Source organism: Coturnix japonica, chromosome W (assembly GCF_054131305.1).
Source record: "Coturnix japonica strain WE chromosome W, WE-NBRP24, whole genome shotgun sequence".
Taxonomy (NCBI): Eukaryota; Metazoa; Chordata; class Aves; order Galliformes; family Phasianidae; genus Coturnix; species Coturnix japonica.
The window spans coordinates 32,170,194-32,191,900 of NC_140701.1; the positions used below are offsets into that span (position 1 = coordinate 32,170,194).

General features: G+C 45.1%; 1 protein-coding gene across 12 annotated transcripts in view; it reads right to left on the reverse strand.

Moving 5' to 3' along the window:
- Window positions 1-21,707, reverse strand: part of LOC146754699 (nipped-B-like protein) — a 251,490-nt gene that overhangs the window by 161,060 nt on the left and 68,723 nt on the right. For all 12 annotated transcript variants that reach the window (XR_014939007.1, XM_085527742.1, XM_085527738.1 and 9 more), the window contains one exon: window positions 3,045-3,147. Coding sequence is in view for 11 of the 12 variants with exons in the window: in XM_085527742.1 (XP_085383868.1) it covers window positions 3,045-3,147 (103 nt within the window). In the remaining variant the exon portion in view is untranslated. The remainder of the gene's footprint in view (window positions 1-3,044; window positions 3,148-21,707) is intronic.

Consider the following 21,707-nt stretch of genomic DNA (forward strand, 5'->3'; position numbering starts at 1 on the left):
AAATGGCATTGAAGCACTCCAATGTTGCTGTGAGACCATACACAACACCCGGTGATGGCCTATGTGGGACTGATGGAACGTAAGATTGACTTGCGCCAAACAACTGCATACCTCCAGTAACACCACCGAGCACCGGCCCATGAACTTCAACCACAAACTAACCATCAATCATCTTAGATTGTGTCAACCCGCATCACGATGGGCAATCATACGAGCCTCACAGTGTGTTGGATCTCTGTATTAGGGTAGGCTAACCCTCCAGCTGACTCAATCATCGGTTCATGCCATGAAGGGTTGGAACGTATGGAAACCGTTGAATCATGACCTGAACCACTGATTGAGCACCTGAGAAAAAGACCCAGTCAGCCCTGGGAGCACAGGTGAAGACAATTCACCTGTGCAACCAGAAGGGGTGGAACCTAGCTCCACCTCTCTTAGACCTCATTTAAGGACTGACTGGCACTGAGGAAGGATCTTTTTCTAGAGATCCCTCCTTGATGAGGCTTCCACTGCAAACCTTGTATTTTCAGATATGGGCATGCAATCTTCTTCCCTTCCCTATAACACCTTTCTGTTGTGCCAGTCCTTCTGTCATCACACCTTTGTTGTAATGCCTTTCCTATTATATTTATCTGCCCAATTGCTACAATATAAAAACATTTTTTCCTCAATTTTCTACTTCTAGAGTCAAAAGATCACGGTCATGAAGCTCAACTACTTTTCACAACTAAATGCTTTTGAATAGATTAGATTTATACAATTTTAATAGTTTTCAAAAACCTCAAGATCTACAGTGCAGAAAGCATTCCTGTTCAGGTAAGCAGTCTGACTAGAAGTCACTATTCAGTAATTTAGGATGGAGCATATACTGAGTAAGCGTAGTCACTTCAATAAGCCCCGTGTTCTAAAACACAAACGCTAACTTAATTTGACATAAGGCGTGAAAGGTTATATTATATTAATATTCCTTATGCTCCCCAAACGTTATACTTGTTCTCACACAACAAAACCATAAATTTCATACAAGTTCTGCTTAGAAAGTAATGCCTCCTATGTTACTGTGTTGGCCCACAATATCAGAGATGTATTTTGGTGGGATGGCAGTTGAGGTTGAACGTTCCCACCAATATTTTGTTCCGTGTTGTTGCTGTGCAACAGATGGCAGCAGAGGGGCAGTCTGACAAAAGGGTGTCTGACGTGGAAGTGCCTATGAAGCAAAGGTGTGTCACTGAATTCCTCCACACAAAGAAAATGGCACCCATTCACATTCTTTGACGTTTGTTGAACATTTATGGAGACCAAACAGTGGATGTGAGCATAGTGAGGGGTGGGTGGTACATTTCAGCAGCAGCAATAGTGACATGAAAGACAAGTCAAGTTCCAGACAGCCATGCACAGCTCTGTCACACCACAAAACAAAGAGAACCTCAATCAGCTCATCCACACAAATCAGCAGATTATGATTAGGGAACTGCATACGGAGCTGATTATTGGCTTCAGGGCGTTGGAAAAAATGGTGGCAATGTTGGAATATCACAAAGTCCACTCCAGGTGGGTCCCATGAACGCTCACACAAGAACGGAAAGAACAGCATGCGCAAGTTTGTCAGGGCCTATTAAAACAATACAAGGCCAAAGGTGACAGTTTCGTGAATCACATTGTTGCTAGTAATGAGATAACACATCCCTGTCAAACAAAAAGTCCAAAACTCATCCCTCAGCAGGTAGTGATGTGCACTGTCTTTTGGGACAGGAAAGGGGTGATCCTTCTGGACTCCCTGGAACCTGGACAAACCATCAACTCTGACCACTACACTGCAACGCTGACTAAGCTGAATGAGAGAGTTAAAATTGTGATTTCACCCACCCCCAGACTCACATTCCAGCTAGAGTACACTTAGATAAACATATAAGCAGATCGTGAGAGGCTCAACTGTCACCATCAGAGAAATGGAAGGGACAAACAAGATTAGCAAGAGGTAAAAAAAATTACAAGGTGAGAATGAGAGAGAAATTAAAGGTTGATGGGATTAGGATGTAGATACAATAGTAAGCCTAGGGTAGATTGTGAACCTGGAGTACTCAATTAACAAGGAAACTGGGGAGGAATTCTTGGCCTACTTGGATAGGTGGTATAAGGTTGTGATGTGGTTTTGGTTGCGTGCTCCTGCAAGGACCACCACCATTTCAACTGCAAATAAAAAAAATTTTTCACAAGAGATCCAGTCTCTGAAAAATCATTTCAGTTATTTATCACGGGAAGGCTCAAACTTCCAGACTCAGCCTACAGAAGACAATCTTTCTCTTGCAGTACAGTAACGCCAGGCTCCACACCAATTTGAAGAACCTGGATCACATTGTCAGTCTCGGATGGACTGTCCTACTACACCCACATTATAGTCCAGATTTGGCACCTTTCAACTTCCATCTGTCTAGGCCGATGACAGATGGACTTCATGGGCAACATTTTCCTAGCAACAAAACTGTCGTAGCAGCTGTAAAACAGTCAGTCACTTCTGCTGGTGCAGATTTCCACGAGTGCAGCACACAGACTCTTGTTAATCAATGGCATAAACATGTAGCTAATGGCGGTTAATGTGTTGAAAAGCCGTGTTTTGTAGCTGAGAATTTACTCTAACGGTGATCTTTCGTACCTGTCCTAGCTTCCATGGAAACAAATAGGAGGCAACCTATGTGCATGCTTTCACAACCCTCAGGTTCTAGACAGCAACTCTGAAAACGGACACCTTGATTATACGCACATCCTATTTGACAACATTCAAAGTTAGAATAAGCACAAGGAGTTGAAATAGAAAGCTGCCAACCCTTCTGGGCCTATCCTCTTCCAAGTCATCTTTCGTGTAACTTCTATAGCAGTAATCCATTCTTCAACAAGCATTTTCTCCCACCATCCTGTTATAATAGCACCATTACACATGCCAGAACACTTCCACTCAAATACTTAAAGGAAGAATTGAAATGCTCCCTAAAATTAGAGTCAAGTTCATCAGCCATTCCCTCCCCACCGTGTAAACACCACATTACCTGGAAGGGCTATGCGAGAGAGTGGTTTGTTGATAACTGGAAGATGCAGAACTACCACGCATAGGATTCTGAGAAATATTAAACTGTGATGACATCAGCATCCCTGTCAAAAAGATGACAACAGCATTACTTTACAGACATTTCCTTTTTAATCATATAAGTCTCTTATTTCAGAATTTATTGTACACGAACAGACCAGTAATTCCATATAGGTAGAAGATTCCGATATCTGTAATTGTTAGAAAAATGTTAACTAAAGAACAATTCTATTTAACACATCTGTTTTACACCACAGTATAGAAGACGTTTCCTAAAGTAAGTGTTAATTCAGTTAAATTTCAATAGTACTTCCTCTTAAATTCTTTAAGCTACCCAAAAATCTGCTACTAAACAGGAACATCTTGTAACAGGACATGTAGTCATACCTCAGAATAACATATACAGTATAGTGCCATTAAAGAAAACAATCGGGAATTTCACAAGTTAAAAGAACACAACCAGAAACTAGAGCATAGAAAGTTCCACACAAATGTGTGCAAGAACTTCTTTACAGTGAGGGTGACAGAGCACTGGAACAGGCTGCCCAAGGGGGTTGTGGAGCCTCCTTCTTCAGAGATATGAGACCCACCTGGAAGCGTACCTGCACAACCTGGTGTAGGGAACCTGCTTTTGCAGGGGGGTTGGACTCGATGACATCTGAAGGTCCCTTCCAACCCCTATGATTCTGTGATTACAGACAACTTACTTCCCACTTTTTGAGCAAGTAGAACTAACAATTATCTCATGCAGAATAGAGCAAAATGCTTTCACCATTCCTGAAATGCCTAGGTGGTTCCTTTCCACCCAGAGATGATCTTCCTATTTGATTTTCAACACACTTGAAAGGAACGTTGTCAAAGAAACTACTGAAATATTTTAAACAGCAAAGCAGAAACAGAGTCCCATGTGTAGATTCCCAAAGCATGTAGATTACTATACTCAGATGGAACACTTTTGAATTTCCAAAGTCTGACAAGTCCCAACTACCCCAATACTTGAAACTAATTCACATCTTCACAAGTGATAGTTAGTTTTTATCATTCCCCACTATCACCTTTTCAAAACAGGTGTTAAGAAGTTGCTAACAACCACATGACACTGGAAGTTGAAACAATATAGGTACACAAGAATTTACATAACTTCCAAAAACAGTTACTTTAATGACAGAACCAAACATCTCACAGCTAAACAGCAGAGTTCACATGCAAACTGAAACTTGGAAAGCCACAGGTGACCGACAGGTACAAGCACACTAGTTTTCCAACTATTTGATAAACTAAAAGCTTGATCAAAGGTTGGCTGTAAATCCACAACCCAGAGTGCCAGGGAGTTATCAATCACAGATCTCAATTACTGCAGTAATTTCCACAAGGAAAGCTTGTTTCAGAAATCCTCTGTCATCCTCTTTTCTCTTTCCCCTTCCTCAAGCAGAGAAAAGATGTGATAATGTACCAGGCAGTCACATACATATTCTGGTAGGTGTGAAGTACTGCAATTCAACCAGATTAACACCAGATAGCCATCAATGGCAGTGTCCCCCAGGGGTCTGTCTTGGGACCAGTGCTCTTTAACATCTTTATCAATGACATAGATGATGGAATCAAGTGAACCCTCAGCAAGTTCACTGATGACACAAAGATGAGTGGTGCGGTTGATACGGAGGGAGGAAGGGATACCATTCAGAGGGACCTGGACAGACTTGAAAGGCAAGCCCAGGTGAACCAAATGAGGTTCAACACGGCAAAGTGCAAGGTTTTGCACTTGGGCTGGAAGAACCCCAGGCATCTGTACAGACTTTGAAAGCAAGAATCAAGAAAATAAGGGCCCTTCATGAAGATTAAGTATCCTAGGCCTTGGGGGATGTCAGAAGAATAGGACGAGTGGGACATGTCGACATTGCTAATACAGCTGGGATAGCACAGCTGCGTCTATAGTTAAGACAATACACCTGGAAGGGATAGGTAGCCAAAGAAGCAGACTTTGACTCATTGAGTAGAGGAGCTGGGTCGAAGTAACCTGAGGAAGACTTCTGACTTCATCCCAACGACCACCGGAGCGAGACCTCCACTATGGACTGCGCACGTGTCAGTAGGAGGGACAGCATGTAAATGAGTTCCCAGATAAACAATGATTATGTTAATGATTTCTAAGAAATTTGATGAATATGTATACACTTGCTCTATAACTTTCCAACGCTTCTGTCCATTGATGCGCATGATTGGAGGAATTATCCCCCATGTGCCCAGCGCTGAATAAACGCATACCTGCTTTATAACCTATCTCTGGTTATAGAGTCTGATTTACGCACGTCAATTTTGGTGACCCAGATGAGCCAATCTCTGCTTGGCTGTGGGACCAGCTGAGAGGGGACGCCTTTGGCACGCCCCGAGATTTCTCGGAAGGACTCCCCTTCCTTACCTGATCACCGCAGGAGAAGACAAGGACCATCCATCAGCGGAAAGGTATGTGTATGGGATAAGGGGAGCCCGTAAGTCGTAAGGAGATGTCCTACGCGGGGTATAAGCAAAGCGGTTGTCGCTTCCCCTGTATGGGTGAGCTCACAGATCTGGTTGGTTGCCGGCTTGGGTAGGAAAACTCCTTGGGAGTTCCTACAAAGGAACCCATAATTTGTACGCGGGGAAAAGGTATCTTGTGGAATGATTTGTGGATTTCTGGGACCGTAGTAGCGGGAGCTACAGGTTGCCTTATTACTGTTATCACTCTACTCTGCCCTGGTGAGGCCTCATCTGGAATATTGTGTCCAGTTCTGGGCTCCCCAGTACAAAAAAGACAGGGATCTCTTGGAAAGAGTCCAGCGGAGGGCCGCTAAGATGGTGAAGGGCCTGGAGCATCTCCCCTATGAGGAGAGACTTAGGGAACTGGGTCTGTTTAGCCTTGAGAAAAGAAGGCTGAGAGGGGACTTGATCCAGGTTTATAAATACCTGAGGTGTGGGAGCCATAGTGGTGAGGCTGGACTCTTTTCAGTATTGCGTGGGGATAGGACTAGGGGTAATGGGATGAAAGTATAGCATAGGAAGTTCCTCACGAATGTGCGGAAGAACTTCTTTACAGTGAGGGTGACGGAGCACTGGAACAGGCTGCCCAGGAAGGTGGTGGAGTCTCCTTCTCTGGAGATATTAAAGACCCACCTGGACGCCTACCTGTGCGACATGGTGTAGGGAGCCTGCTTTGGCAGGGGGGTTGGACTCGATGATCTCTAGAGGTCCCTTCCAACCCCTACAATTCTGTGATTCTGTGATCATCAGTGAAAATTATAAAGTTGTGTTATTGCTGCTATTACCACCTATTGTTTATGGCCAGGTACCGTGTATTTGAGTAATTGCTATCAAAGCACTTGAAAAAGGGTCTGCAGCTCTGACTGAGTGAAGTGTGAAGCCGGCAGCGTGTGTGATTGAGAGTATGAAATATAAGGTTGTCTGATTGTTTGTTTACTTATGATATACAAAATTGCTGCTAATACTCATAATAGTTTGCGTACAAGTGTGAAGATGGTTTTGGCTGGGGCCTGTGGCAACGCCAGAGTTCTGTTCGAACCCCCATTGGATTCTGGTCTCAGGTTTGGCACGGAGCAGAAGAAAGATATAGCATGATTGAGAAACAGTTATTGGCTGCCTATTCGGCATTACAAGCAGTAGAGCCAATAACGCAAATAGCAGAGGTCATAGTTAAGACTTCATTACCAATCCAGGGGTGGGTGAGAGATTTGACTCACCTTCCTAAAACGGGGGTGGCCCAAGCACAAACGGTGGCACGATGGGTCGCCTACCTAAGCCAGAGAAGCAGTCTGTCTTCATCTCCACTTAAAGAAGAACTACAGAAGATCCTAGGCCCAGTGACGTATCACAGTGATACATCAAAAGAACCGATGGTTGCTCCACCAGAGAAGAGTCCCGTTCAGGAAGGAAGATATCCTATTCCTGAAGATGCCTGGTATACGGATGGGTCCAGCAGAGGCAACCCGAGCAAGTGGCGAGCAATAGCATACCATCCCTCTACTGAGACCATCTGGTTTGATGAGGGGGATGGTCAGAGCAGCCAATGGGCAGAATTGCGAGCTGTGTGGATGGTTATAACTAAAGAACCTGGTGACGGCGTCCTGAACATCCGTACAGATAGTTGGGCTGTGTACCGGGGGCTCACTCTGTGGATTACGCAATGGGCTACCCAGGAATGGACTATCCACGCCCGACCGATTTGGGGTAAAGACATGTGGGTAGACATTTGGAATACGGTCAAACACAGGACAGTATGTGTCTACCATGTCTCTGGTCATCAACCCTTGCAGTCACCAGGAAATGATGAAGCTGACACACTGGCCCGAATCCGATGGATTGAGAATTCACAATCTGAAAATATTGCCCGTTGGTTTCATCAGAAGCTACGGCATGCTGGACAGAAGATAATGTGGGCAGCCGCTAAAGCATGGGGGCTGCCTGTACAACTATCTGATATCGTCCAAGCATGTCAGGATTGCGATGCTTGCTCAAAGATGAGACCGAGACCGTTGCCTGAAACAACATCCCACATTGCTAGAGGATATAGTCCTCTTCAGAGATGGCAGGTCGACTACATTGGGCCCCTCCCTCGGTCTGAGGGGGCGAGATATGCCCTGACCTGCGTTGACACTGTAAGTGGACTGCTGCAAGCCTATCCTGTACCAAAGGCAAATCAAGCATACACAATTAAGGCACTTACTAAACTGATGTCTGCATACGGGACACCTCAAGTTATCGAGACTGACCAAGGGACTCACTTCACTGGAGCGATGATACAGCGCTGGGCAGAAGAAAACAAAATTGAATGGCGATTCCACCTGCCATATAACCCAACAGGGGCAGGCCTTATTGAACGTTATAATGGTATCCTTAAGGCTGCCCTGAAGACAGACTCTCAGTCCCTGCAGGGGTGGACAAAAAGATTATATGAAACCGTGCGGGACCTGAATGAAAGACCTCGGGATGGCAGACCCAGTGCCCTGAAAATGTTACAAACTATATGGGCCTCCCCTCTTAGGATCCAAATTACAGGTACCGATAATAAGGTAAAACCGCAGGTTGGTACTAAAAATAATCTTCTGCTCCCTGCCCCTGAGAATTTAGAACCGGGAATCCATAAGATAAATTGGCCTTGGAAGGTGCAGGTAGGACCCAAGTGGTGTGGCCTACTTGCACCTTGGGGGAGATTATTGGAGATGGGAGGTTCAGTCACCCCCTCGGTAATAGGTACATGGCCTACTGACATCATGGTTAATACTCCGGTCTTTATTACTAAAGGAACACCTATTATGTCCCTATGGCAGATTAAGACTCCTCCTCTGGTGCCAGACATAGTTATACAGCCACAGATATCTGGCCGGAGGGTATGGTATCGGAGGCCGGGACATAATCCAATACAAGCAGAAGTATTAACCCAAGATAAGAATACGGCCTGTATCTTACCCTGGAGGGCGGATCTTCCCCTCCTAGTACCTTTGAAACATCTGTATTATTCCCCCTAAGATTGATCCTAAGCTTCTAGGACGATTACTTTGGACTGGTGGAAAACGCAGACGGACCTACACTTCAAGATGACTTGTCTCCGGTACCATCTATCAAGCACTGGCCCATGGAGGATCATAAACACCCATCCAATCATCATCATTTGAATAATATCAACATCTAATGCGACGGGAGATTGTATCAGCGTCGTGATTGGGTCTCTATAATAAGGGGAACTCACCTAATCATTGGTTCACGCTGTGAAGGGGTGGAGTGTATGGGAGATCACAGTGTGAACCACTGATTAATCAGCTGAGGCAAGTGTGGGGTCAGCTGTGGGAGCACAGGTGAAAGTTATGTAGCTGTGCTCCCTGGAGGGGTGGAGTTCGACTCCACCTCCTCTGAGACCTCATTTAAGGGCTGACCCTCACTGAGGCAGCATCTCTTGGAGATTGCTTGCCAGGGAGGATTGCCTTAGCTCTGGTGAGTTCCCTTTTCCTTATACCTTCTGTATTTCCATCATTATCCTTGTAATTGCCATTCTTGTTAGTACTGGTATAGTTACTGCCAATACAATGGAGGAATGGTACTCCCTCAATATGGGATTCCATTCACCAATTGGACACTGTGGAAAGGAGCAATAGGTAGACTAGTAAGTGTAGGGGAATTTAATGTGTCCCTATGGAATGGAGTACAGTTTTGTAATCTTGAAAGCCCCAGAAAAAGTGGGAAAGATGACCCTTGCTATAATATCACTTTTTATAAAGGGTCAGAGAAATGCCCCTTGGGACCAGGGTTGTGGTGGCTTTGTGGTGATGGACAGGCAGGAAAGACTTAACCAACCAACTGGAGGGGACATCTGGTACCACATACTTCATTTTACAACAAAATGATTCTCCCTCCTGGGATACTAAGAATTCCTTGTAAGAAGGTGAAGCGTGTGAATAACCCCCTCATAGACAGGCCGACTGGCTTTCATAGTTTTGTTAGATGGTTCTTTCCGCGCTTAGGCATAAGCGAATTAGAGAAAGCAATCGTTAATATTTCAGCTACATTAGAAATAATAGAAAATGCAACTATTAATGCAATACGAGCGCTACAAGTAGAGGTTTCAACGTTAAGTAAGGTAGTACTGCAGAATAGAATGGCGCTGGACTTAATAACAGCAATGGAAGGGGGAGTTTGTGTAATCATAAATCAGAGCTGCTGTGCTTATATAGATGAGACACAAAGAGTAGAGACTGATTTACAGGCTATTGGGGAGCATACTAAAGTGCTCCATCAGGTTTCATTAGATGACACATGATTGGAGGAATTATCCCCCATGTGCCCAGCACTGAATAAACACATACCTGCTTTATAACCTATCTCTGGTTATAGAGTCTGATTTCCACACGTCAACTGGGAGGAGTGACCCTTGAGAGCAGCTCGGCAGAGAAAGACCTGGGGATACTGATGGATGAGAAACTTAACATGAGCCAGCAGTGTGCTCTTGCAGCTCAGAAGGCCAACGGTATCCTGGGCTCCATCAGGAGAGGGGTGGCCAGCAGGGACAGGGAGGTGATTCTCCCTCTTTTACTCTGCTCTTGTGAGGTCCCATCTGGAGTACTGTGTCCAGGTATGGAGCCCTCAGTACAAGAAAGATATGGAGCTGTTGGAAAGGGTCCAGAGGAAAGCGACGAAGATGATCTGGGGACTGGAACACCTGCCCTAAGAAGACAGGCTGAGGGAGCTGGGCTTGTTCAGTCTGGAGAAAAGAAGGCTGCGGGGTGACCTCATTGCAGCCTTTCAGTACCTGAAGGGAACCTATATCCAGGAGAGGAGTAAACTCTTCAAAAGGGCTGATAATACCAGGACACAGGGAAATGGATTTAAGTTGAAAGAGGGTAGATTTAGGTTGGATGTTAGGAGGAAGTTCTTTACTAGGAGAGTAGTGAGGTCCTAGAACAGGCTGCCCAGGAAGGCTGTGGATACCCCGTCCTTGGAGATGTTCAAGACCAGGTTGGATGGGGCCCTGGGCAACCTGATCTAGTAAACGTGGAAGTTCAGTGGCCCTACCAGGCAGGGGGATTGGAACTTGATGATCCTTGAAGTCCCTTCCAACCCGGGTCATTCTGTGATTCTGAACACAAGTTTAAAGTCTCTACTCAAGATACAAAAATACATAAAAACCTCTATACCTCACAACAGAAATAACTGTTCTAAATATCGGACAAAAACTCTTAAACTTCTGAAAAACATGTTTAAATAAACAGTGGGTACCCTGCCCAGTGTCAGGCAACAAGAAATCCCCCATTCAGAAGTGCAAACTACAAAGATACACTAGCAAATAAACCCCGAGACATTTCCTATACAGAAGTGTAATGCAATAAAAAGCACAACAAGATGACAGATCAACAAAGTTTTAGGCTACAACAAATAAGGACTTATACAAAAAAGCAGCAGGCAAAAAAATAAAAACACTACTTACCTTCACACAGCCCATAAGAACCACAAAAAAGCAAGTACCACCAAATAAAATAACTCCACCACCACTGACAACCATTAAATGAATTACAGGAAGGGTGGATCCTGTCTCCACTCCTTCTGGCCACTCAGCACTATTGCATGCACCTGAGCTCCCCTGGGTTGGCCCTGCCTTACCACCAGATGCTCAATCACTCAATCAACCCATGACTTAATGGTTCCACTACAAGTGGTTTTCTGCTAGAGGAAATTCTGAGTACCCACTGATTCACAAATTGCTGACGCTAACCAAAACACAGGAAACTCATCAACTAGTTACAAAATTTTGTCAAACTACTATAAAGGATCTGAAAATTAGTCTGAGATTATTAACATAAAAATATCTTGATAATTTTTTTACATTGTCCCATCACTAAATAACAGATTTAAAGCTCTGATGTGTATTTCCATACCTTAAATATTTAAAAACTTATTTGAAAAACAATTTCAATTTTAAAAGTTGATAATGTTCAGTTTTAAGAAAACATCATCCCAGTAATAACATTCCTATAATAAGTTTTCTTAACATATGCTACTAATTTGGACTGTATGCATTCTTTTGCTTGGAGAAAAGCGATATGCATAATTCCACTTTAGCATACCCACTAAATGCTGAAGAATGAGCTACATATGTCATGGTTTTGTAATGTTGCTGTCAATATTCCACATCATAACATCATGTGCAGTATGGATCATTAAAAAGTTCATACTCCAGTTCCGTGGAATAACAACGTCCAGAATACTCAGCTCTCAGAAGAAAACTACGTATCCCAGAAGACATCGCGGTCAGAGATAAGTCATGGGAGGAGGACGTATATATAATCTCACTCCCAGGCTGGAGCTCTCTCTCTCTCAGACTCTCGGAGAGTGGGAAGCGTTCCAGCCATGTCGCCTAGAGTTCACAGTAGGCCTCTTGGTTTTCGGGGACTCTCTCTCTCTCTATTTTGTTCGATTTATTAGCCTCAATCCTATTGTATTATATTGTGTTATCTTGTACTCCAATATCATATTTAGTAAAATTAGTTTTCCTCCTTAGATTGCTGCCACTGTTCTGTTTTCCCATTCCCCTTTTCCCTTCCCTTTCGGCCCGGGGCACTACGAGGCGGCTGCCCCCTGTCACGGGCACAGGTAAATCTAGGTAAGCCATGACAGATTTTGGTGGAGAATGCGAGCAACAGCTGCTGCTTTTTAGCATTTAGAATGAATCTCTCTTTGCTCTCAGAGAGCTTCATTAGCTTTGTTAGGGGAGTGTTATCTTTTCGTAGCTGCTCACTGAGAACGTGACCTTGAAAATCCAGGCGGACTATCAACATTCAGGGGTAGCTGTAAAGTCTGAACATTGCTATCTTGCTTTTGTAAAGAAAACAAAGAGATTTCTTTCTCTCTCTCAGAGCACAGCTAGCTAGCTCTGAATTTTACAGCACCTGCCAGCTATGAGTCTGCTCTCTATTTTAGGAGCACTGCATAGGAGATTCAAATCCATGATGTTCTTTGGAACTTATTGGCCCCTTCTTAATTTTTTTATTTCTTGTTATGGAATATGTTGGGTATTGAGTTGGGGGTGCCTGCGTGCACCTGAGGTGGAGTCAGGGAGGTCACGAGTGTCTGACAGGGGCGGTCACCTGTACCACTATATAGGGTTTGTTGCGAGGCATTAAACTTGTACTTTCGGCGTTACACACTGTATGTGAGTTCCTGTCTGTTCCCCGTGCGCGGAGGCTCGGTACTTTCACACGGCAGCCTTAACTTGTCGCCGGATCGGGAGGCGACAATTGGTGACCCCGATGTGATCTGGTGAGAGCGGTCTGGAGCGTGTGTGTGAGACAGCAATTCCATAATAGTTCTGATTATGGGACGGTACGTGAGTATGCTGTGGGGGATGGCTTCACAGGTGTGGTGTGAAGTGCATGATGAGGACCTCGATCCGCTTATTAAGTGGATGATGCGGAGAGGTCTGGCTGACAAAGCTTTTCACTGTGTTAGTCGGTCGGCATTAGAGAAAGCCAGCAAGGAGCTCTGTGATCCGGCTTGCACAGTGGACGAGGAGGCACAGAAGCTGCTACCCGCCCTTGGCGTTCTTAGAAAATTAACTAAATCAGCCAAGGGGGAGCGGGAACTATGGCGAGCCATTAACACCTCGTTGCGGCCTATTGATTCCGACGGGGAGGAGGAGAAGAATAAACAACAGGAGGCAGATGATCGAGAGGAGACAAAAGAGGGAGAGGCAGTAGAAGAGGTAGAGAAAGAAAGGGCCTTAGTAGCTGAGGAGAAACCCCCATTATTAGCCCCGCTACAGATTTTGGCTCCTTCCATGGGACATTTGAAGTGGGGGGAGGATGAGTCGGGAGGGCTCTGGGGTATGGGGGGTCGAGGGTTTATCTATTTTCCGGGGGAGAAACCGCCAGGACTGGTGGTGGACGCTGCTGCTCCTATTCAGCCGCCTGTGTTCTCTGCTATGCCACCCCCGTACCCTCAACAAAAGGTCTCTGAGGAAACAGAGAAGAGAGGGGAAGTAGAACGGCGTAGCGCCGGGGAGTCCTCAACTAGCGAGGAGGAGGCAGACTTTGAAAAGGAGTTAACGCAGACAAAAAATGCTGTCAGCCTCAGGTAGTGAGGCATCCTCGCGCTCTTATAGTAAAGCCGGTAGGAGTCCGAGCGATCGGTATTTGGGGAGGGAAGCAGCCAAGGCTGCTGAACGCTAGACCATCAAGGCACAAGAATGCATTCTGACCGGGTGCGATCTGATCTCTGAGATAAATGTCCGTAGATTGTGTTGTTCGGTGCTGGTGGGTTGGGGAGCTAGGGGTCTCCGGGTCTGCATACACATTGTTGGTTTGTTGACCCCATACGACCCTGGAGTTTCTGGTGGATACTAGTGCAGACGTTGCCACACTCCCTGTCACGGGTTACCTAGATTTACCTATGCCCGTGACAGGGGGGAGCCACCCCGTAGGGCCCCTCGGGGCCTGGAAAGGAGGGGGAAAAGGGGAATGGGATAAAAACAGCGGCAATCTAAGGAGGAAAATGTATTTTACTAAATATGATATCGGAATACAAGATAACACTATATAATATAATTGAGGCTAATAAATCGAAAGAAACAGAGAGAGAGAGAGTTCCTGAAAACCGAGAGGCCTACTGTGAACTCTAGGCAACACGGCTGGAATGCTTCCCACTCTCCGAGAAGTCCGAGAGAGAAAGACCTCCAGCCTGGGAGCGAGATTATATAGTGTCCTGGTCCCGTGACTTATCCCTGACTGTGATGTTCTCTGGGATATGTAGTCTTCTTCTGTGAACTGCACATTCGATAAAATTATCCATGCTTTACATGATGTTATGATGTGGAATACTGATAGCAAAATTACAAAATTACAAAACCATGACACTCCCATTGTGATCTTGGCCTGGAGAGTGGCTGCTGGAGCCAACGGTGCAGCTTGTGGGAGGGGTAGTCGGGACAGCGTCCGGGGTTCTGAGGGGGAATAAGTGTGCTGGTGCCGCTTGCTGCATGGCTGTGGTTGGTCTGTGTGCCACTGCTGAAATGTCACATAAGCAGTTCCATCAGTCAGCATTGTCACTACACAGGATGTTTCACATTTCAGTTGTTGTTGCACAAGACATTGTACCGAATTGCCCAGGTTGCCATTCAGCTAACACGATTCCTGCAGGGGTGAACCCAAGAGGTTTGAGACCAAATGACGTTTGGCAGATGGATGTTACAGACTTCCCAGAGTTTGGGTGTTTCCATCACTTGCATGTCACAATTGACACATGCAGTGGTTTTCTCTGAGCTGTGGCACAATCTGGACAGACTGCTATGCAGTGTATAAGAGTGTTGCACGTGGCCGTAACTGTCATGGGTGCACCTCAGGAGTTAAAGACTGACAATGGCCCAGGATATAGAAGTGCATGTTTTGGACACTGGTGTACAGTTTGGGGCGTTAAGCATACCTTCAGCATTCCTGGCAACAGCACCGGCCAGGCTATTGTGGAGTGTGCACATCAGACCTTGAAGGGGCATCTTCGTGCGCTTAAAGAGGGGGGAGGGCTGGAGGGGCCTGTGCTATGCCCACAAGCTCTCCTCCTGCGAGCACTGTTTAGTTTAAATCATCTGGAGAATTGGATGGGAGACCATCAGCTGACTGAACGGACTCCAATAGGTCAGGTCCTGATCAGACCTGACGGAGGGCCATGGCTCCCAGACCCTATGCCACTCCTCGTCATGGGCAGGGGATACGCCTGTGTCGGGATCCCAAGTGGGCCCCGCTGGCTGCCGGCACGTTGGGTTAAGCCAACACCAAATGACGAGCCATCCTGCGCACCATGAGCATCCAAACATTTCAGCACCAGTTTTGGTCAACGTCTCCTTGGTTAATGTCTCCATTGCAGCCAGTGATTTGATGTCAACACTGGCCAGCAGCTTGCTGGTAACGGCACGAGACAGTGTTGCTCCTAATGTGCCTAAAGGTATGAACTGGGAATCTAGCCTTCATGCTGGACTGATAGTTCATGACTGGGGGAGACCTTGTTCCTGGATAATCCCCCAGCGGTGGGCACTTGGAACAATTCTGCACAACTAATATGTTTTTGTCTAGTTATTTGGTTATGGAGCATGACATTTATAATGCACACTGGACTGAACTGGAATGCCATGAAGATTCTGTACAGTAGTGTTACATTGAACTTGAAAAAATTGTAACTCCACTGTGTACTGTGTTGTTATCTTGAACTTGAATGCACTGTTCTTTTCAAGTTGACTAAGTGCTGCCGTAAAGCATTTCAGTAATTGTTAGGCAGATAGTTGTTGTTATGTGTTTTCAGGTTTGTAGGCAGTGCAGCTGCATCTCTTTGGTATGTTGGTATGACAGCTTCATTGTTTTTTGCATATGTTTAATGTTTGATTTGCTTACAGAATAGCTTTAAATGTGCAAATCACTTTTGGGGTAACAGGGTAACAGGGAGTACGTGGGGGAACTTTTACAGGGGCTTGAAGATGATAAAGAGAGGGGAGATGTTGGGTATTGGGTAGGTGGTGCCTGCATGCACCTGGGGTGGAGTCAGGGAGGTCATGAGTGTCTAACAGGGGCGGTCACCTGTACCACTATATAGGGTTTGTTGCGAGGCATTAAACTTATACTCTCGGCATTACACACTGTGTGTGAGTTCTGTCTCTTCCCCGTGCGCAGAGGAACAGTACTTTCACACAGTAGCCTTAACTTGTTGCTGGATCGGGAGATGACAGAATATATGCATTATACAACCAAGTAAGAGCACTGATGGATACACCTGCCTGGTAATTCTATGCAATGTGGCATGATATGAATTTTGACACTTACATCCCAGATGGAATAGTTAATTTTACAATGGCTAACTTCACAATCGCAAATTTCACAGCAGCTAACTTTACAGAAACCAAGATGTTCAATCCAGTTTCCAGGCTATCTTTTCAGATTCCCACACGGTTTTCGAAAACCGAGCCAGTGTTCATACTCGTGTTCATACTCATGTTCATGTTATCAATATCAATATCAATTTGGCTGCAGAATGTAGGCCACAGTTTGCCTTCACCTGGTGGGGCATTCAGTATACTTGGAACCGTTTGCCCCAGGGGGGGAAACACAGCCCAACCATTTGCCATGGGTTGGTCCAAACTGTATTGGAACAGGGTGGTGCTTCTGAACACCTGAACATTGATGACATTGTTGTGTGGGGCGATACAGCAGAGGAAGTTTTCACAAAAGGAGAGCAAATTATTCAAATTCTTCTACAAGCTGGTTTTGCTATTAAGTGGAACAAAGTAAAAGGACCTGCCGAGGAAATTCAGTTCCTAGGTATAAAGTGACAGGATGGACGTCGTCACATCCCAACAGATGTGATTGACAAAATCACTGCCATGTCTCCACCAACTAGAAACAAAGAAACGCAGTCTTTCCTGGGTGTAGTGGGCTTTTGGAGGATGCACGTTCCAAACTACTGCCTCATTGTAAGCCCCCTAAAGGTGACGTGGAAGAAAAATTATTTCACATTGGGCCCTGAGCAGCAGCAGGCTTTTGAACAAATTAAACAGGAGATAGCCCGTGCTGTGGACCTGGGGCCAGTACAGACAGGACAGGATGTAAAGAACATCCTCTACACTACTGCTGGAGAGAAAGGTCCCACTTGGAGTTTGTGACAAAGAGCCTCAGAAGAGACCCGAGGCCGACCCCTGGGATTTTGGAGTCGAGCGTACAAGGGGTCTGAAGAGTGCTACACTCCAACTGAGGAGATCTTAGCCGTGTATGAGGGGGTTTGGGCTGCTTCCGAAGGAGTCGGTACTGAAACACAGCTCCTTCTGGCACCTCGAATGACAGGGCTAAACTGGATGTTTAAAGGACAGGTTCCCTCCACCCATCATGCTACTGATGCCACCTGGAGCAAGTGGATTGCACTGATTACACAACGACCACAGATGGGGAACCTCAATCATCCAGGAATTTTAGAAATGATCATGGACTGGCCTGAAGGTAAAAAGTTTGGAACATCACCAGCAGAAGAGGTGTCACGTGCTAAAGAGGCCCCACCATACAACAAACTACCAGAAAATGAAAAGAAATATGCCCAGTTCACTGATGGATCATGTCGCATTGTAGGGAAGCATCGCAAATGGAAAGCTGCTGTGTGGAGCCCCACACGACAGGTTGCAGAAGCCACTGAAGGTAAAGGAGAATCAAGTCAGTTTGCAGAGGTAAAGGCTGTCCAGCTGGCCTTAGATGTTGCTTTATGGGAGAGGTGGCCAATGCTTTATCTTGATAATGACTCATGGATGGTGGCAAATGCCTTATGGGGGTGGTTACAGCAGTGGGAACAAAGCAACTGGCAATGGAGGGGTAAACCTATTTGGGCTGCTGAACTGTGGAAAGACATTGCTGCCCGAAAAAAAGATATGTTTGTAAAGGTGCGTCACGTGGATGCACATGTGCCCAAGAGTCAGGCTACTGAAGAACAACAAAACAACCATCAGGTAGATCGAGCTGCCAGAACTGAGGTGACTCAAATAGACTTGGACTGGCAGAATAAGGGTGTATTATTTCTAGCTCGATGGGCCCATGAGACCTCAGGCCATCAAGGAAGAGACGCGACATATAAGTGGGCCACAGACTGAGCGGTGGACTTAACTATGGACGCTATTGCGCAGATTATTCGTGACTGTGAAACACGTGCCATAATTAAACAAGCCAAGAGGATGAAACCTCTCTGGGAGGAAGGGCGATGGCAAAAGTTTAAATATGGGGAGGCGTGGCAGGTCGATTATATCATCTTGACACAATCTTGCAATGGTAGGTGTTATGTGCTTACCATGGTAGAGGCAACCTCTGGGTGGCTTGAAACATACGCAGTACCCCATGCTACCGCTCAAAACACCATATTGGGTCTTGAGAAACAAATCCTGTGGCATCATGGCACCCCAGAAAGAACTGAGTCTGATAATGGGACCCATTTCAAAAATTCTCTTATAAATACTTGGGCCAAAGATCATGGCATTGGGTGGATTTATTATATCCCCTAGCATGCACCAGCTTCTGCTAAAATTGAACGATACAATGGGTTGTTGAAAACCATGTTGAAAGCAATGGAACATTCCATTCCATTCCAATGGAAATGGTGGAACATTTAAGCACTGGGAAAAGCATCTGGCAGAAGCCACTTGGTTGGTCAATACTAGAGGATCTGTCAAACGTTCACTGATGTCTCCACAGCCCCTGCCTCTGCCACTTCCCCCCCCCACGTAGCGATCCTCCACCTTCACGTTGCCTGGGGTTATTAGAGACGCAATATTGGAGGGACAGTGGCAAGTTGTGTTTCAGCTCACTTGTCCGGTGATATATGGTCTGCAGGGAGGTGCTCGGTGGGAAGTGCACGACTGGAAATTGTTACAACAGGCTGTTAAGACTGTGACTGACTATGGGATAAAATCTGAAGCTTCTAAGCAAATCATTCAATGGATTTTCACTGAGGATGTTCAAATGTCACTAGACACTTGTAATCTTGTGCAGTTGTCACTAACACCATCAGAATATTTGTTTGTTCAGGAATGGATGGAAGGGCTTAAACAAATTTGTCAAGGAGGGGATTCTTCTGACTGTTCTCCATTGCCCTCCCTTCCACCCTCGCCACTTCCCCTCGGTGCCGAAAACAGTCCCTGCCAGGATTCGATCCGCGGCGCTGACCCCCCACCCCAGGCTGGGGAGAAGGGAAGTCGTGACACCCCCGTGCGCCCTCGCCCTTCGCTCCAGCCCCGACGTCAGCTACGCCCGATGCTGCGGCTCCGGCCCTGACGCTGGCAGTGCCGCTGCCGCCTTCCAACCCGCCCACGTCGCTTGCCGTGACACTGCCTCTCTCTGCCGCGTCCACATCGCCTGTTGCTGCGTCTCTGCACCCTGCACATAACTTCACTAAAGACAAGAATGGACCGGCCAGTCGAACTTTCCTCCCAGAATGGGGGATTAAACATATTACAGGCATTACTCATTCTCCCACTGGACAATCTATCATTGAGCACACTCATCAAACATCGAAATCCATTCTTAGCAAACAAAAAAGTGGGAATATGGAAGACACACCACAATAAAAATTATGTAAGGCTTTGCTTGTGCTGAATTTTTTGAATCATGATCATACATATACAGCTTGTGGTTTGTAATTTTGGGGCTTCCCCAATGCTCAAGGAACAGCCTATGGTTAATGTTTGGAATATGGCCACTGGACTTTGGGATGGTCCCCTACTACTGATAACTTGGGGTCATGAATATGCTCGTATTTCCATAGGGACTGGCCCTACATGGGTTCCAGCATGATATGTTCGGTCTCATCTGAAGGCAGAAAATAGCATCCAGCCTTTATAGTAACTGTGATTGTGTGCATCTTACTTAGCGGTTTTGCTTTGTAACTTGTTGTGTTATAGATAATATTAGTAATGGTTTGACATAGTGTGTGATTTTCTGTGTTACCAATGCAGTCTCAAGAATTTGAATTTTAGGCATTATCCAGGTTCTTGTGTGCTTCTTCTATTTTAGTAATAGATCAGATGTGTATTAAACAGGATTTGATGTAATCAATGCTAGAATCTACAAGAATAGCTCTTTTAATGTTTTAGTACTGTTTGGTTATGATGTTATTAGCCTATTAATTAGCTTTTCTTAATTTGCAAAGACAAAACCTGGAAAGGAATCCCAGACAAAGGGATGACCCTTTATCATAGAATGGTTATCTCTCTTACATCCAACTAATTGGGATTTTTAAAATATAACCATGCATCATTTTAGACAAAAGTGCACGCTAATAGAACTAAATTTGATAGTTTATTCTGTTTTCCAAGCAGGTGTTCCACTTGGGCTCTGTATCACACACTGGCCATGCGGATATGGTGTACAAATGGAAAAAAACCCTTCAGACACTGAAAGCAAGAGAGAATCTGTGGTGGGTGATAGAGGAAAGGTGCACTTTTAAGCAGGGGATGCCCTGCTGGCACTGCCTGTCACATCCACCAACACGGTTTGCTGTTTCTCGAGTAATAATACATAATAATGACCCTAGTGATACTCTAGCACATTTGTCCTCTAAAATTGGTTCTATTTGACATACTACTTCAAAAAGTTGCACAACCATTAATCAATTATTAGCTTAAAGGCATGGTTATGAGCACCCTAAAAGCATTTGTTTCACAAATTTTAGTGGTCATTAAAAATCAATATATCAGACTATATGGAAGTTGAAGACTTTTCCTAACTAGTTACAGATTAACACAATGGGACCCTCAAGGATTTATTTCCAGATTGCAGAAACTTAGGTTGCAGAGCAAACGTGTTTGTTCTTTTTAGTACGTTTAACAGTATTGTCATTATGCTGTGTTTTACTTGTCTCTTTTTTTTTCACTTTTAGAGTATTGTCAGTCGAGGCCTTGATTGAGTTATAATGGTTATGTTATTAATATAAGTAGTGCTGTTATTCTATAGGCAGTAGCTTGCTAATTAATAAAAGAGGAATTGTTGTAATACAAGAATTTTACAGAGCAGCAGCCATGGATCGAGATAAGGACTACACAGAGCAGCAGCTGTGGGGCAGGATAAACAGCATGAGAACCAAGGACACCTTTAGGAAAAGAATGAATGGCTCGCAGCTTTGAAGGGGTGTTTTAGGGTTGTTATTGCAGTAGGTTTCCTCCAATTAGTGTGTGTGATTTTTGGACGTCCTCGTCTGTCTGCTATAAAAGTATGGCTTTTCAGGCAATAAATGGATGCAGCTATATTTAACCATATTGGTGTGTGTCTGTTTGTCCGAGCACGCTGACCTTTTGCCTTCAGGTTCGCCAACAGGTAGATGGAGTAATTTATAGGTACGATGACTTCTCGTCTGTCCAGCCATCTGGAATACCTCCGAGCCTTCAGTTAAAGACAAGTTAGGCATCCAATTCCTAAACAGTGTGATAATGCCTTTACAAATCAAAAACTCTTGACAAGGATATCAATAGAATCGTTACGTTGGAAGTCTACTACTTTTTGGTGCTGAACAGACAAGACCTGAATGATGCAAAACAAGGAGAAGTTAAATAATTAGCAACATACATGTATAGCTAGCAACAATT